At 36.5% G+C, this 16,784-nt stretch overlaps 1 protein-coding gene across 2 annotated transcripts in view; it reads right to left on the bottom strand.

Moving 5' to 3' along the window:
- The window catches only part of LRPPRC (leucine rich pentatricopeptide repeat containing), a 115,485-nt gene that overhangs the window by 820 nt on the left and 97,881 nt on the right, over positions 1 to 16,784 (bottom strand). For both annotated transcript variants that reach the window (XM_027865255.1, XM_027865256.1), the window contains exons 31-37: positions 15,023 to 15,111; positions 11,416 to 11,620; positions 9,558 to 9,697; positions 9,356 to 9,471; positions 6,797 to 6,871; positions 4,351 to 4,435; positions 705 to 847 (exon numbers count right to left, since the gene is read on the bottom strand). In XM_027865255.1, the coding sequence (XP_027721056.1) occupies positions 705 to 847; positions 4,351 to 4,435; positions 6,797 to 6,871; positions 9,356 to 9,471; positions 9,558 to 9,697; positions 11,416 to 11,620; positions 15,023 to 15,111 (853 nt within the window). The remainder of the gene's footprint in view (positions 1 to 704; positions 848 to 4,350; positions 4,436 to 6,796; positions 6,872 to 9,355; positions 9,472 to 9,557; positions 9,698 to 11,415; positions 11,621 to 15,022; positions 15,112 to 16,784) is intronic.

The raw sequence follows: 16,784 nt of genomic DNA, 5'->3' as shown, positions 1-16,784 counted from the left end.
ACAGAAAATACTGGGAAACCTCCCTGAAATTCAATACCTTTCTCAGACTTCAATCTGTTCTGGTCAACAGAGAAGGTGAAAAGGGAGCAGTTTTTTGGTCACTGGTCCCTTGCCTACTACCTCTTTCTCGATGCTAAGTTTTCGCTAACAGGGAGGGTGCCCTGTCAACTGGGGCTGTATGAAGGGAATCAGGAAGGTATCCTTCCATTGTGAAAGTGATGTTCACCCTCACACTTAGGCCCAAGGAGAAGTGATGCTTATGTCTGTTCTACCATTCCCTCCACCTAGGGAAATTGCTCTCATTTTAAAAATATCAAACAATTCATATTTACAATCAAACAAGTAATTACTAACAACACAACCTATTTGGCTGGCTACTGAAATAACATAAAATTCTATTTAAGGTAGAAATAAAGGGATAACTGCCCCAAGAACATTTGACAAACTAACACCTACAGATGCATAACTGATAAAAATCTTGTATTTTAAACACAATAAGCCCCAGAAGATTTTCTTCTCCCACAAGTCAAATCCAATGCATGATTATACAGTGCCTGTAACACTCAATATCTTAAATATCAGTTCCACTGAGGGCTCTTCACAGAGATCTAATCCTCATGTAATTAAATATTTGATTTTTTTTTATTAATACAGTACATTTATAAATCTGTAGAGGTATTTTTCCTTAATTAGGAAATACTCACAGGGGGTTCGGTGAAAGGGACAGGCTCACCAGCATCCTTCAACAAAGTAGCATACTGTTTTAGAAATACATTGTTCATTTCTATATTCTTTGCTTTCATTTCCTCATATAGGGCTCTTGCAGAAACTACATCTCTGTCCAATCCTGAAGAAAAAAAATTATCAATAGGAAACTTGAAGTCCTTAAAAAAATAACTTATGAAAATCTTCACAAATAAATGAATAGATGCTTAACATTTTTCAAAAGAGTTTAAATCAAAACTACTATGTAACACAAACACACAACACACTACACATTTCATTTAGTACAGGTTAGTCTAACGGAGAAAAAACCAAATATACTACACCTGAAGGTCTTTTGTATAATAATAATAGTCTTACACGCATGGAACATGAGAGAAAGGCTCTCATGGAAAGGAAAAGAGGACAGAGAGAGGTCCTGGCTATTAAGGAAGTTTCCACTCTGTTAAGTCCATCACAGCCACCGTGCCTCTTTATGTTTACCGTGTTTCTCTCATTAGAAAGTAAGCACTTTGAAGGCAGGGGCTGCCTTCGCCTTTTCTCTTCAGTGTGGTGCTTGGCCCTACTTACAAACTGCTTACTGACTGACGGAAGCTCAGCGGTCCTTGGCAACCTCTCTACGCCCGGGGGACTGGCTCAGAGGCTTTTCTGCACTGATCGGGGAAATGTTCTCACTGGGAACACCGTCCATGAAAGCCCTCACTGGCTCTCACCGCCACACACCCTGGCTCAAAGAGTACATAGATGTTTACTCTTAAACAAAAGGCATTACTATGGGATATAAAGACAACAGCTCATTAAATCTCTGCGATGAGCCAGGCGCAGATGCCCTGCAAACACTTGGGGCGTATGCTATTTTCACAGAATCACAGACCTAGCCCTGGAGAGGACCTCAGTGGCTGGCTAGTTCAATTTCAATATTTTATAATAAGATAAGGAAATTATCAAAGTGAGCCTTCTTTTCTTGAACATGCTTCTGTTTGTTTTTTCCTTCCCCAAGCATCATGTGCAAGGAAAAGCAATTTTGGATCCATTTATGCACACACTGTAGAAGGATGTGAATCTAGAATTTCTTAGGTTAGGCTTATAAGGAATCTGGAAATACCCATTCAAAAATCAAGTTTGCCACAGAAAAACCATCCCAGCACAAAGATGGACCAAAGACCAATGCTACACCCACACTACAATGGATTGTTTCTCCAGATAGTGTACATGTCTTTTTTTTTTTTTTGGTGAGGCAATTGGGGTTAAGTGATTCGCCCAAGGTCACACAGCTAGTAATAGTGTACGCGTCTTTAAGCACGGCCGCATGTGTGCTTGGTCAAGGCTGGGAGCCTGAACAAGAGAAACACCAAGATTCAATAGTTCTTAGAAACCCAACTCTTAATTTCTTTTAAGTTCATTTAGTTCATATCCTAAAAGGGATAAATGAACAGTGTGCTTAAATATACCGCCCCCCCCCCCCCAACAAACAAGGACAACAAAACACAAAATGATGACTTACAAGCTGCTGTTTACACAGTCAGGGAGAAACAGCACAGATCCCTGATGTGTCTGCAGCCTGGCCGTGAAGGCCAGGTTTATAACCTAGTACCCAAGCAGGAAGTAGCTTCAATTTCAAGTTCTCTGCAAGGAGAGACTCTGTTTTGCTTTGTCTTCATCTTCCTCTATTCACTGCAAAGAGGCCTTCTGCTCTACAGGCACTTAACCCATCCCCCTCCCCACAAAACTCTGGGCTCTTTGGGAAATAAGAGGGCAAATCTTGAATCATCTGGAATAACCCCTCAACCTTCCACACACCAGCTCCTAGTCATTCCCCTTCAAAGTTCAAACAAAGCCTTCCCTGGCCTCCTGATCCTTTGCATTGGTACAATGCTGCAATAACATACCAAACAATTTGGGAACTTATCCTTCGTTGCACTGGACTGTTTGATATTTCTCATGTATCAGTCTTTCTCTAACTCGCTTATAAGCTCCTTGCAGAAGTGGGCCATGTCTGATCCTCTTCTTGTCTCCCCATGAGGACTCAGTAAAGACAGCCATTAAATCTTGCCTATCACTTACTAGCTGGGTGGCTTCTCTAGGCCTCGGGTTTCTTTTCATCTGCAAATGAGGGCATCCAACTAGAGCAGGGGTGGGAAACCTGTGGCCTTCTAAGTCCTTGGGTGCGGCCTTTGGACTGAAGTTTTACAGAACAAATCCTTTTAGTAACAGGATTATTAATAATTAATAATAAAATAAAAATAATTAATTATTAAGAGGATTTATTCACAAATGAAGTTTGGATCCAGTCAAAGGGCCGCACTTGAGGATCTACAGGGCCACATGTGGCCTTGAGGCTACAGGTTCCCCACCCTTGGACTAGAGATTCAATTTGGTCTCTTCCACCTCCAAATCTAGGATCATAATTGCTGCCTGTCTTATATTGAAATATAAGGCTACAAACACATTGTACAAATACTGAAGGTGAACGACTTTGGAATCATCCATTCTGAATCATTCATGACAATGATCTCCTTCTCAAAACACGAAAAACCCAAGAGCTGGCTTTATAATTTGCTTACCATATCTGCTGTTTCCTCTCTTTCTTCATAAAAAATAGCACAATTCACCATTCACCTAGATTGCACCATTACAGGGGATCAACTATATGATCAGAGGTTCCTACTAGCTCTAAATCTATCATCCTATGACTATGGTTACAAAGAGTTCTGAAATTTGAGAAGCAGAAAACACAGTACCTTCTCTCTATCTCATTAAAACATTTGGATGAAATGTGAAAAAAGTAATACCAACAAGCCAGCCATTCATTCCTCATCACTAGTGCATGAGAATCTGTTCCTCGGCACAAGGGTGCCTTCTTGATACCTGGAATCCCTGACATTTGTTAGCAGCTCCAGCAGGAAATGTATTTTCAGAGGTATGCACAAGGCAGAACAAAAAACAAAAACAAAAACAAAACCCACAAACTTTAAAGGGTAAACAACACTGAGATTGAATTTAATCTTCTGGTTTTCAAAGGTTATATGATAATTTCTTATTTATGAAGAACAATCAAGCAGAAGAGGTTTTCTATACCAAACCAAGCTCTGAAGGGAGATGCACAGACATGTCCCATCAGCTAGACTAGCTTTCCTTCCACACCAGGAAGGAAGATAAAGGAGTTCTGAGTTTTAGAATAGCGTTAATGGTGAGTAGCACTCATTAACTGAAAGGCAGCTCTTATTTCACAGGGGATGGGCAAGGCAAGTGAGAAGCAGGATAGTGGGTTATTTGGCATAGGAGCAGTCTAAAGGCAGAAATGTGCTTTGATTCAAGTTGTCCCATTTCATGTTACATTCTAGTCTGAAGGATCCTGATGAAGACAGGATTGGCACTAGGTACTGAGAAGTAAACTGGGTTCAGGTTCAGTGAAAGCCTTGGAACCAATGTGGTCTTCTTCTAGGGATCATACAACTTTTGAATAATGGAAACAGACCCCAAATCACAAAATAAAATTTGAAAACCAACTGAATAACTTGGCTGATGTTTGAGGTTTTGGTATTTGATTCATTAACTAAAAATTGAATGTACGTAACAATATACAACAAACATCTTATATACCCCCTGTGAATTTTAGTATATTACCATAGCTTCTCATGAGGAAACTGTAGACTTGAAGATGTGCAGTTAACTCAGGAATCACTTCTAATAAGGATTTCAGAATATGTGTCTAGAAAATTAAAATACGTAACAAATCCATTACCATAAACTCGAAATAAAGAATCATAAAATTACAACACTGACACCTGCCCATTATTTCAGAAAGTCTTTTTGGTAATAAATACAACAGAATAGACAGCTCAATTGGAAGGCCACTTTCTCTTTTCCATTTCTTCATATTACAAGCAGACTCAATAATGTAGGGAGGAAAAAAAGAAACTATCATTAAAAAAAAAGATCTCAATGCTGATTATGCTAATTCAGCTACATTTACATACATGCTAGACTTCATTATTTTCCAAACATTAAAACTGTTTAAATATATGTTCAGTTTTTAAAAGTGAGTGCAGTGTGCTGTATGGAAAAGGCCTTTAGAGGTGAAAGACATGGGTCTGAATCCTGACCTTATTTACTTGGTATCTACCTGTATGACCTTGGCTAAGTCACTTAAACTCACTCGGCCTTGGATTACACATCTGCAAAGTGAGGCACGTTGAACATTTAAGGTGGTGACACTGCAGCAGAGTCAGGAGACCCAGACACATGCAATTTTTGTTGAGTTCTTCCTAAGTTCAAGGTCTGACGTGCTTTCATACATGGGATAGGTGAATTTGGTTTATCAACTAACACTGGGCTAGATTATATAACATCGAGTGTCATTCTAGTTCTAAATCTCTGCTCCTATTGGAATTTGGTTAAATAGTTATAGAGCAGGAAGGGCAACGCCTAAAACATTTAGATGAAATGTGAACAACTCAGTTTTATATATGTATATAAAACTGTGTTTTTCATTTTATTTCTGAATTGTATGATGTTACAAATGTCCTGCCAAGTTTTAGTAGATAACAAAAATATACGTCCAAGCATCTATCCCAACGTGGTTGAACAAATAATAGTAGCTATGTGCTTTTTAAAGTTTTGTGCCCTTTCCCCATCTCTACAACAGACAGCAATGATGATTTAAAGATGTGCGTACTCAATCACAGCAGAAAATGTGTACAGGCCACTTAAAGCAATTTCCTTTATTTGCCTTAGGTAGCCCTTTCTGGCCCTGGCCCTCTCCATGATTTCCTATATCTCCATGCTACTCCTGGGGGGAGCGGGGGGGAGGAGACTTTTCAGAGGATGTATTAAGTCACTATGTATCTTTTATCCCATCTCTTACTAACAGTACATTAGGAGTTTTTCAGAATAGCACGATGGAGACATACTTCGAGTAGCAGAATGGGTACATGTGTCTTAAATTTATTATATTTTAAACTCAATTTGGCCATTTTTCTAAGAAAGACATAACAACGATGATCAAAGTCCTATGCAGTTTACATTTTCACACATAAGTCACAGCTTTCAAATGCTTCTTTAGGATAATGAGAGGAACTTGCTTTGTGGCAATATGAAGGACATTTTTTTCTTTATCACATAAACAAAATGTTATTATTGTCAAGTCAGGTTGAAATCACACAATGTACTCAATCCAAGTAGGAGCAGATAATGGTTTTCAATGCTCATTTTACAGTAACAAGACTGTAGGCGCTAGGTCTTTAGGGTGTTTGAAGTTTTTACAGTCACTTAAGCCTGAGACGGGATCACAATGACATGAAACCAAAATAAACTGATGTATCTGGTGTCCTCCTAGGATCACAGATCTATCGGGAGAAAAGACCTTAAGGGTCCCAACCCAACCTCTCACTTTACAGCTAAGGAAACTGAAGCCCAGGGAGGTTAAGACATTTGCCCAAAGTTACAAAGGTAGTCACTGTTAAGTTGGCATTTGAACACAGGTGCTTTGACCATAATTGGGAACACCAAATATTCATAACTCACTATTTGTACCCTTCTTAGCTCCTGTCAATAGCTCCACCACAGTGAGGACAACATAAATGGTACATAGTTTTAAATTCACATTTTCATCGGCTATTTCTTAGAGCTCAATCTATAGCCATAAAAGCAAAAAACTCAATGAGTAGAACTGCTCTACGCTGCTAATACAACTACAGAGATGGACTCAAAGGAATACCCTAGAAAATAAAAGGGTACTAGAGAACAGTTTCTATTCAAATAGGAAAAAAAACAAAAAACAAAAACAAAAAGAGAAAAATTTTCACATGAGTGAAAAAAACAGGCTCCCTTTCTCTCCTCCCAAGATATTAGGGATACTGATCTTTTCATCGCATTTCCTATTTCATAGAATTTCTTAATGTCAATTAGAAATTTTAATTTTATAGAAACAGACATTTTAGAATAAAAGTACTTTTACAAAAGGTCCTTGCATCTATAACAGACAAGCAATAATTTGGAATTCAACATATCCAAACTTGATTTTAATACTCACAATAAAGATATAGAGGAGGTAACCTGTAAAGCATATTACCTGTCCTTGGATCTTAGAGTTCTTAAAAAAAAATCCCAAAAGGACTGGAGTTTGTTCAGCTATTGCACCACACCTCTTAAAAAGGGAAGAGAAAAATTAAAACAGGATTCAATAAGTGCAGGTTCTTCATCAACAAGCAGACTAAGGTGAATATTTCCAATTAAGAGAGTTCAAAATAATACAGCAATATATTATTACTACCAGTAAGGCCTAATAGCTGATCATTTATTTTTTAAAAGAAAACAAGTACAACCCATGCCAAGCTTTTGTAAATGATGTCCTTGGCACTGCAAGTATAAAGTTTGTTTAAAAAGAACAGTAAAAAATTAAACTAATGCTTCAACATCCACAGAATAAGGTTTAGGACTGCAAAGAAAGAGAAAAAAAGAAACACTATTCCTCTCCAATTATACTGCCAAGCATTCACAAGTGAGCTAGGGATCATAAGGTTAATTATACATTTAATAAGGTGTCAGGGAGATAACTGCTCGTTTCTTTATAAAAATTAAAATGTACAAAGCAAGTTCTCTTTAAAGTATAATTACCTACACTTATGCATACAAAAGGACTGATTTCAATCTCTCTATTTTATAAAAGGCTTTCATTGCAACAGACAGCCAGTGCTTGAGAAAGAGACAAAAGTTAAACTCAAAAAAAAAAAAAAAGTTTATGTGACAGACCAGATAAATCAAGTGTCTATCCCCTCTCAGAAGCTATAGTAAAATCAAATATGGCAAGAAAATATTTTAGTTTACACTCATCATAGATGTCATTCTTATAAGTTTTTAAAAGCACACTGCCTTTTACAAGCTTTACACTGTCAATGTGAAATGGAATAGTATAAAAAACACTTTGGGGGGGATACAGAATATGTACAGTATAAGCGGCAGTTTTCAGCACAGTTGAATAAGGTATTCTTCCTTCCATGATCCAAGAATGACCTACAGTGGGCCATTCTCTGTTTGACAAAGTGGTAAAAGGGCCTGAAGAGAGGGTTTATCATTTGAAGTTTCATTCTACTCAAGGGGCGGACACAGTTAAAGGGTCCTGATGTGGGGTGGGCAGTGCCTTGTGGGAACCACGCCCTCCCTGAGGCTGCCGTAAGCTCGAGCAGCACTTGGTGGAGTTGGCACTGATGCTGGGGATCGTCATCCTGGGGCACTTGAGACAAACAACAGTCCTTCAAGATTCAAGGGTCATAACAGGCTTACAAAAGGCCTGCACAGCCTCATCTTCACTAAAGATTATCACCCCAAAATGGTTCAGAGATTAAATGAAAGCAGATGGATAGATCATACAGGGCCAGCCTAACATGACGTTATCCTCAGAGCCAACAACTACAAACACGTTATACCACCTTATAATTTATGGAGCACTTGACATAAAATATAATGAGATAGATATTTTCATTTAAAGATACATTATTTATCAATATGAAAAAATATAAAATGAAAAAGATTCTAAGATTACTGTTTTTAATAAAAAGAAATTCATTCTTTAAAAAAAAATCAGAAAAAATTTCTCGCTTAAGCACATGGATACAGACATAGAAATGGGCCCGTCTGTTCTATTACAAACGGCATACTGTTTATCAATATCTTTCCTTTCCTGTCCTTCCTTCCGCTTAACAGCCAAATGGCCTTAAAGACCACAGAAAAGCTCCAATGGGTGGGCAAGGGTTGCCTTCCTTTTTTCGTACTTAAGACACTTAACAGCTGGCAAAAGCCTAAGTGAACAGAGTCGTATTTACTATCAGAAATTGGTAACAGGCCTCACTTTGACACAGGGAGTCTACACAAACACAGCAATCCCCGGCATCCCCGTGATTGTTTGACTGCCACCTGCTGGGAAGAGACTCCCCGTCTGTGCCTGTTTGTGTACACTGCCGGTGGCAGCTCTTATCACCCACAGTTCATTCTGCACTTGGTGCCGCTTTATATTTAGCGCTGTTAAAATGGCATGAATGCGGTTGTCTCGTTCCCTGAAGATTGCTAATTTAACTGAGGCTCTGGGCCACAGAGACCTGCATTTGTCATTTAATGTGTCTGTGACACACAAGTGAATAGAAAGCAAATTCAACTCTTAATAAACCCTGAATAAAGTGCCGAGAACGTTTGCGGATTCAAGTGAGAGGCTTTACGTGAAAAGCAAACATTTCCTACTTTTTGTTTGCAAACTGTGTTGCTACAGTGATGCACAGTATTTAGAACATTAGTAAAATTAAGGGAAGAAATGAAAACAGATTGTGATATCGTGTGAAAGGATTTTTATCAAAATGAGCAAAGGCCCCAAGGCACTGATCTCACACAGGATTTCTGGAAAATGCTCGTGTTCAGACATTTCTAAGTGCCTGAGAGCCAGCCTTTCTTCTCTTGCGCAGTGAGGCCCCTTTTAACCTTCACAGTGTAGGACTCTGGCTTCTCATCCAGGGCTGTGCTGCCAGGGCACAGACGGCAACTGCTGGGCCCTAGCATCAGATCCCCTCCTCCTGGGCTCTGCTCTCTATACGCCCGAGGATAAACTAAAAGCAGGACTGCCTCACCTCTGGGATGCTATTACCTGCAGTAGAGCTTTTGCATCATCCACCCTGCCTGAATACATGTACTCGAGAAACAGATCCGTGACGGGCCTGTAAATTGCAAATTGATTGGCCAGTCTCTCTGCCATGATACTCACTGAAACACAGGAAGTAAAAGTTTTCATTAGAATCATAAAAGAGTCATTTTTATAAATTTAGCACTACACAACGTAATTAACTTACATTTCTCAGTAGCTGGTTCCAACTTCTCTTCTAGTACTTTTCTGAACACGTAGGCAATACTCGACTGCTGCTTATCAGTGTCCAGAGGCCCAGAAGTAAATAAAGCCTCAAGAAATTTGACTGCGGCATCTGGGTTGTTGCTGCGAAGGAAAAGTTTTGCTGACTTAGTTTGTAACATCATACAGACAATGAAAAGAGGACATTAAAAAAAAACACATTGCTATTACATTGTGGATAGTAAAAAAGGGTAGAAACCTAGTGGATCTTCTTGGTTACTGAGTGGAAGAATAAACAGTGATAAACACAACTAGATTTCTTTTGAGAACATACTCTGACCTCTACCATATATAGTAAGGAAACGTGATGGATGTCTTTATAAAACGTTGTCTTAGATGCAGAAATGGCAATGTGAATAGAAATACTCAAGTAAACAAAGTTTAACTCAAAGTATTTTCATAAATCATAGGCTTTAATTTTTCATCTCTTTGGAAGGTTTAACTATCATATACAAAATATGGTAAACTACAAGGGGGTACGCTACAACATGAAAAGAATAACACACAATGGTTTGAAGACCCTCAACACACTAAGAACTGCATGTTCAGAAGTCAATAAAGGTTTGACTCTAAACGCCATCTGGTATAACTGAAATGTGGAGAATATTTTCCCTTTATATGTAAATAAAAATGAATTATTGTGAAAACATTTTTAAAAATTTTAGTGGCTTAAAATTCAGTCAATATATATTTTGGCACAAAGGATTTCAAAAAATGAAAATTAATGTTAAATTGAACAAACATTTAAAAACTTATGGTAAGGTAAAAGGAAAAAGTTACTTGTCTAATATTCTATTTATAAAAGAAATCTTTGCTGAATTTTAAAACATTTTATAGCATTAACATACCAGGAATAGTAATTAACCACAAGGTACCTTAGAGTTAAATAGTTACCAGAGCATCCATACTTCTTATAACTTGTATTTTAAAATGAATATGAAACCACAGTCTATGTAATATTTAAATTGGCCTGCACAGGGACTATTGAACTCATCTTATTTTTCCTTTGGTCCTAGGACCTATCACAACCAGTTATGCATCCTCTCTTAAGTGACTTAATTATATGAGATTATATGAGAAGTATTGAAGTGTTGCTTTTTGGAGCCTGAAAGAAAAATATTTTCAGACACTCTAATAAAGAGGGGAAAAAAATACCAGTTAAAATAAGTGAGTGTAAGACTGTGCGTTTCTGATTATATATAGGTCCATAATTTTTTTTACTATACAAATCATATTGTGATACCATATCACAGGAAAGTTAGATAAGGTACTAGAGGTAAATTAACATTATTTAAAGGATATCATACCCTAATTTTAATAATTACCCTAAATTTAATGATTTAATTCCAAAATGAAAGATAATTTAAAAAAAAACATGTAAATTAAGTATGCTTGCTGTGATTTATGAAAACTCAAGTACTTATTGAATTCTCAGGGTAACTTCAAGAGCTATTTGACACAGCAAAGAACTGTGCACCCAAATTACTCAATTTTAGAACAAAATGTTAGAATGAATAACATAGCTGGATATGCTTAATATATGCATGAATGAGGGCCTAAGAAGTATGGTCCTCAAATACAAATGGTTGTCATTGTTTATAGTGGAAGTAAAAATAAGAAAAGTACATCAAACCTCAATTCCTCACTGCTTACAAGGCATCAGTATCTCATGTAACTTACAGGGTTGCTAGACCCAATTAATAATAAAAGGATTAAACTTAAAGGAAAGTTATAGTGATGACAGTAATTTCCTTCACCAATTTCCAATAAAAGAAGATTAAATGATATTTGAAAATACTTACTTCTTTATTTCTGCAAAGGCATTATTATTGATAAAAAGCATGCGAGAAAGATGAATTGAATCTTGAAGGCCATCTACCATCTTTTCGATTACTTGTATACTTTCTTTATCACCCTTTGAAGCAAAAGCCTGAACAAGGCGAGTAACCGAGAGTGAAGAAGGTACCTGATGAGAATCTAAGGCTGTCTTTAACGTAGTCAAAGCATCTAAGACAGAAAAGAAAAGAAAAAAAAAGCAGGACAAGTTCATAAACTCAGTGTTTTCAAGCATTTTGCCTTACTTTTAAAATATTTTTTAAAAAAGTGTAAACCATGGATTCCTGAAAGCTTGCCTATACTGTGAAAACTTTTTTTTAAAGCTTTTTTTAAAATTACTGACAAGGGGAAATATAAGCTAGCTTTTTCCTCTAAATTTTTAACTCCAAATGATGGGATAGAATAAAATTCTAATTCAAAAGTTAAAATTATGAATTAAATCCCAAGATTGTTGTCCAAGGGAGAAATATAAAAAAATGTAGAAAACCCAACAATCTAATAAACCTTCATTGAGCGCCTATTTTTTACCAAACTGCCACAAATGTGAAAATTCCCAAAGCCCCTAAGAATCACAGGTTTCAGGGCCAGAAGGGCCCTTGAATATCACTTAATTTTATCCCCTCACTTTACAGGTGAGGAAACAGGCCCTGAGAGGTTATGTATAAGCTTCTCCAGGGCAAAGATTAATTGTTCTATGCAGAGTCAGTATTTGAACGTAGGACTTTTGACTCGACATTCAAATTCTTCCAATCCCAATATTTTTCCATAAACTCTAACTCCATTAAGTTCTTAAAGATATGATTATTACAAACTTCTAATAACCATTTTTATTAAACTTCATTAACTGTGATGCTGTCAGTATTAATGATAACAGCAGGAGCCAAAGGAACATATTAAAATTGTTCTGTAAATTATGCAGATTTCCGTGTTGAGAAACATAGCAAGAAAGATGTGTTCAATTCTTATACCTATGTGTACTAGTTAATAAAAAAAATTTTATTTAGAAAAGAACAAAATTATGGAAAACTAAAGTGAACGAATTAGACTAAAACCTTTTCCTTTGCTTTCATTGTAACTGTGTAAGCAGTAGCCTCATTTTTATGGAATATCTTATGCAACTTTATCAAAGAGAACACTAAGCCATAATGAATCCAGGAATAGGCCCTATCACTGAGTATATCATTGCCCATTATTAAATCCAACAAATATATAAAACTTTTTTCCTCATGAAAATTACAATTTTCAGTTGAACTTTTACTTATTCTCCCCCAAATTCACAAAACATGAAGCCATGCCCCTAGCAATGGTGAGCCTTTTGAGTTTAGTGAACTTGGAAGTAACAATTTACACTGATTTCAGGAACTTCTGGAAAAATGTTTCTCAAAACCATTCTTCCTTTCCCAGCAAACTCTCACATTAATGAAGGAAAGCACTCGGTTAAAATAAAATAGGTATTTCAAGGGGCACTAAATTATCAGCAGGCATTAAAAAATTTCTCTAACTAGAGGATCAAATTGGCTCATCAAATCAGTTCTAAGGGTGTTTACCGAAGAAGACAAAAGTGTTTTCATTTCTTTCAGTGGGTGGGGAATGAGGACATGGAAGTTACACGAGGGTTACAGAAGAGCTGTCTTAGGGAGATCCAAAAGGGTATGTGGGTAGTTGATAGCCAAGGGCAGTAAACCATATGGCCTGTGGAAGGAGGGGCTGCCAATGAGTGTAGGAGCAATGTAGCAAAGGGGGGGAGAAGGACAGCTGCCTAATTTGAGCCAGCTTTCTGCCACTGTTTCTTTATATCCACATCTATTTCATGAGTAATGACAATCTAAAAATAGAACAGAAAGAAAGTTATGTATCGAGCACCAATTATCAGCTCAGCCCTGTGCCATAATATTAGCCAGAAGCAAAGAGAGGAGGAAAATGAAGCATAAAAAAGTACACGAGTGAAAGACATGGTCCCGACCTCAAGGAGCTTATAGTTGATAGCGAGGGAGAAGACAATGATCCATGATACAACGTCAAATATAAGACACCACACAATTAATGGCTAACCATATACTAATTATAAAGACAGGAGGCAGCTAAAACAACATATCCATACTCAGATTCTGTATAAAAACTTTGTAAAGCTCAAGTATTCTAGTTTCTGTTTTCATGTCAAAAGAAGTAGCCATCTGGTGTGTACCAAAAATGAACTTGCCTATATAGTCTCATTTTGATTTTTTGATGCATTTGAAATATTTAACATTCTGAGTAAATGATCAATTTTACATAAAGTTATACTCTGCTCATGTCCTCTACCTCATCTTGCTCTAGAAATAAAAAAAAATTGTTTATCGTAACTATCTCCCCAACACCATTTAATATACAATATTCCTTACTGATGACATGCAGAAAGATGAAAGCCAGCCTGGACTGCCCTGACTAAGGAAGGATTAAGACTGGAACTGGGGGAGAAGGACTTTAAGGGCATCAATGATAGGGTGGTAACATTGAACAACTTAAAAAATTAATCTCTAAACAAATTTGGGCTTAACTAAAAGTATAAATGAAGTCATGAATAGCTAATATACTAAGTTCCCCCTTACAGCACTACAGTTGGGCTGCGCGTGCATTTCACACAGGAGTCTAAAGCCGCCTTATAAAAACTCATAGGTAAAGTATTTTAATACTACTAAAGAAAAATACAAGAACGTAATAAAACAGTTAACGGGAGCATTTTCATCTAACCTGGGAGATCTCTAACCTATGTAAGTAATCACAGCTTTGTCAAATTGCAAACACTGTGGCTGGGAGGAAGAAAAAGGGATACTGTTAAGAGATACTTGTTTTGAAGACCATATCTCCTTGCAAAATAAGCCTCATCAGTTCTAAATCAAAACTACATTGCAAAAACAGAAAATAGCAGTACCATAAAAAAGGACACCATCTTGACTCAATACAAGTTCAATAACCCAACCACCATTTCCGAGATCCCTTACTAAAACTGATTTAAAAATCCTAAACCCTGAGACAAGCACTCTACATTTTATTACTGTTGGTATTGTGAACTATTAAAAAAGTATTAGATTAAGTTTTTTAAATCAATATTATAATCATTTAGTGCACAATCATCCACATTTAACACTCAATTTAACTCATTTGCTATCTCACACAACCAACACAATATGCAAGAAACAACTGCTGAGAATTGTTTCAGATGCTCTAAAGTATGTTAATTTCCAAAGCAAAATGACTTGTGCTGTGAATTTTAACGCACTTGAAAGCCTGTACTTTCTCTCGTTTTGGAGTACAAATTTTGCATGTCTGAAGAGCTGTGATTCATCTTAAGAAAACCCATCTTGTGTTAAATGGAATGGAAACTGGACTAAGTGGTCAAATGACAAGTACATTCATATTCAAGCTGTATTATAAATGCATGTACAGTAATTTACGTCTCTCAGCTACCACAAAAGGCTCTTGATAAGCAGGTAATTTGCTAAATGGACTCCTTTATCCAAGTATTCGAAGGGCGTTACAAGAAAAATCTGCAGAGGCATTAATGTGACGTAAAGGTCAAGCATTGTGACATACCTTTCAAATAATCCCGCCTAACTTGCGTTATGATGAGGAGGCTGTTGGCAGCATCGTTCAGTGTGAAGCCCTTGATGTGGGTCTCAGCACTAAAAGAAGCAGACATTTAGAAAGGAATTACTGACATGCTTCTGATACGATAATAAATGGTTGAGCACCAAGGTGAAATTATAAAAACTACTGTTCGTATGTTAAAAATATTGCTGCAAAATATCGACCTGGAGACAGCTTTTGTGTTATCCTGTCAATGGTTATAGAAGGATAATTTTTTTTTGCATTCTGACAGATGACAAAGTTGGAAATGAGCAACAAAAGAAACAAAGTACAAGATTTTTTTTAAACAATCGGTTCAGATTCTTGAATGCTGACATATTAGATGACTAAAATAACTGCATGCCCTGCATTGTTCTGCTGTATCCTAAGCTGGATACTTTTTCCTCTTTTTATTTTACGTTCACCATAATTATAAAATGTAAAACTATTCTTTCTGTAATAAAATTGAAACATTTATTTTCAGCACTGTATATTTTAAATATAAACTAAAGCATATTATGAACTAACACCATATCATTTGGTTGATTAATTTTCAAATTTCTGTCATGTAGATGCATACAATTTTTAAGCTGAATATGCTGTAGTACTAATGCCTTTGCCACATCAAAATGGAAATGACATATCAATTTTGTGTTATCCTTAAGCTAAAAAACTTTTCTAACTCAAGAGCAAAGAAATATTTGATCACTAAGACCTACTTGTTTTTAAAAATAGACTAATTTTATGCTTTTAGTATACTATTTCTAATGAAATTTAGACAGCCTTAATACCCAGGGATAACTTTACAAGGTTCATTTCCAGATTAAAAAAAATCTCCACAGGCAAAAAAAAAAAAAAAAGCACAAAAGCAATTGTTGCCATTTGCCATATCAAAAATCAAGATAAAAACTCACTGATGGATGTTCTTGTGACAAACAACTGAGCAGCCTATGAACCTGAATTTCTAAGCCTGAGCGGATTGTAGGGAAAGCAAGGTCATTGCTAAATTATTCTCATCAATCCAAGAAAATCCTCCAAAGACACCACAACAAGACTATCCTCTCAGTCACTTTCAGCCTCTGAGGTTCCCCAATGCAGTCAATGAATGCAGGATTTTCTTACTCCCCCAACCAATCCTCTTAATCTCTCCCAAAGCACCCATTGCTCAGTTTGACTTTTTTCCCTTTGTCCCATCTGTCAAAGCCTTTAAGTCAAGTCAACAACTCGAGCATGGGACCATAAATTGCATATAGTAAAGGATTTACTTTCTCCAATCTTTATCACGATTAAATAAACATTAGTCGCCACCATAAAAGCTTTTTTATCATTCCAATACTAAAAAACTTCTTACTCTGTGTACAGCATACTTACCTAAAAGGAAGTAAGATTATAAAGAACCAGAGATTTGCTTTAGATATCACTGAGATATAAGTTTTTTCTAGTCTCAAATTAAGATAGTAATTTTTTTTTTAACCCTTCTAGCTCCCCACTCCCAATTTTTCCCCAGACTCTAAAGAGCTGAGGCTTTGGCAAAAAATTCATAGTATGTATAACACAGAATGGTCTTTGAGGCATTATATTGGTTATATAGCCTAAATAAAGGCCAAATAGCAGCATTCAAAGTGGCAATGTGAAAAGGCATTCTTATCAGGGTACATAAACTGTTGAAAATTATTTACTTATGATCCAAAATTTTGGTTTTTTAGAGGGAAAATCTACATTACTCTTC

This window comes from Vombatus ursinus, unplaced genomic scaffold (genome assembly GCF_900497805.2).
Source record: "Vombatus ursinus unplaced genomic scaffold, bare-nosed wombat genome assembly UNPS02014778.1, whole genome shotgun sequence".
In the NCBI taxonomy this organism is placed as follows: Eukaryota; Metazoa; Chordata; class Mammalia; order Diprotodontia; family Vombatidae; genus Vombatus; species Vombatus ursinus.
The sequence above is the reverse complement of the archived record's forward strand: the minus strand, read 5'-3'. Positions and strand labels throughout refer to the sequence as shown.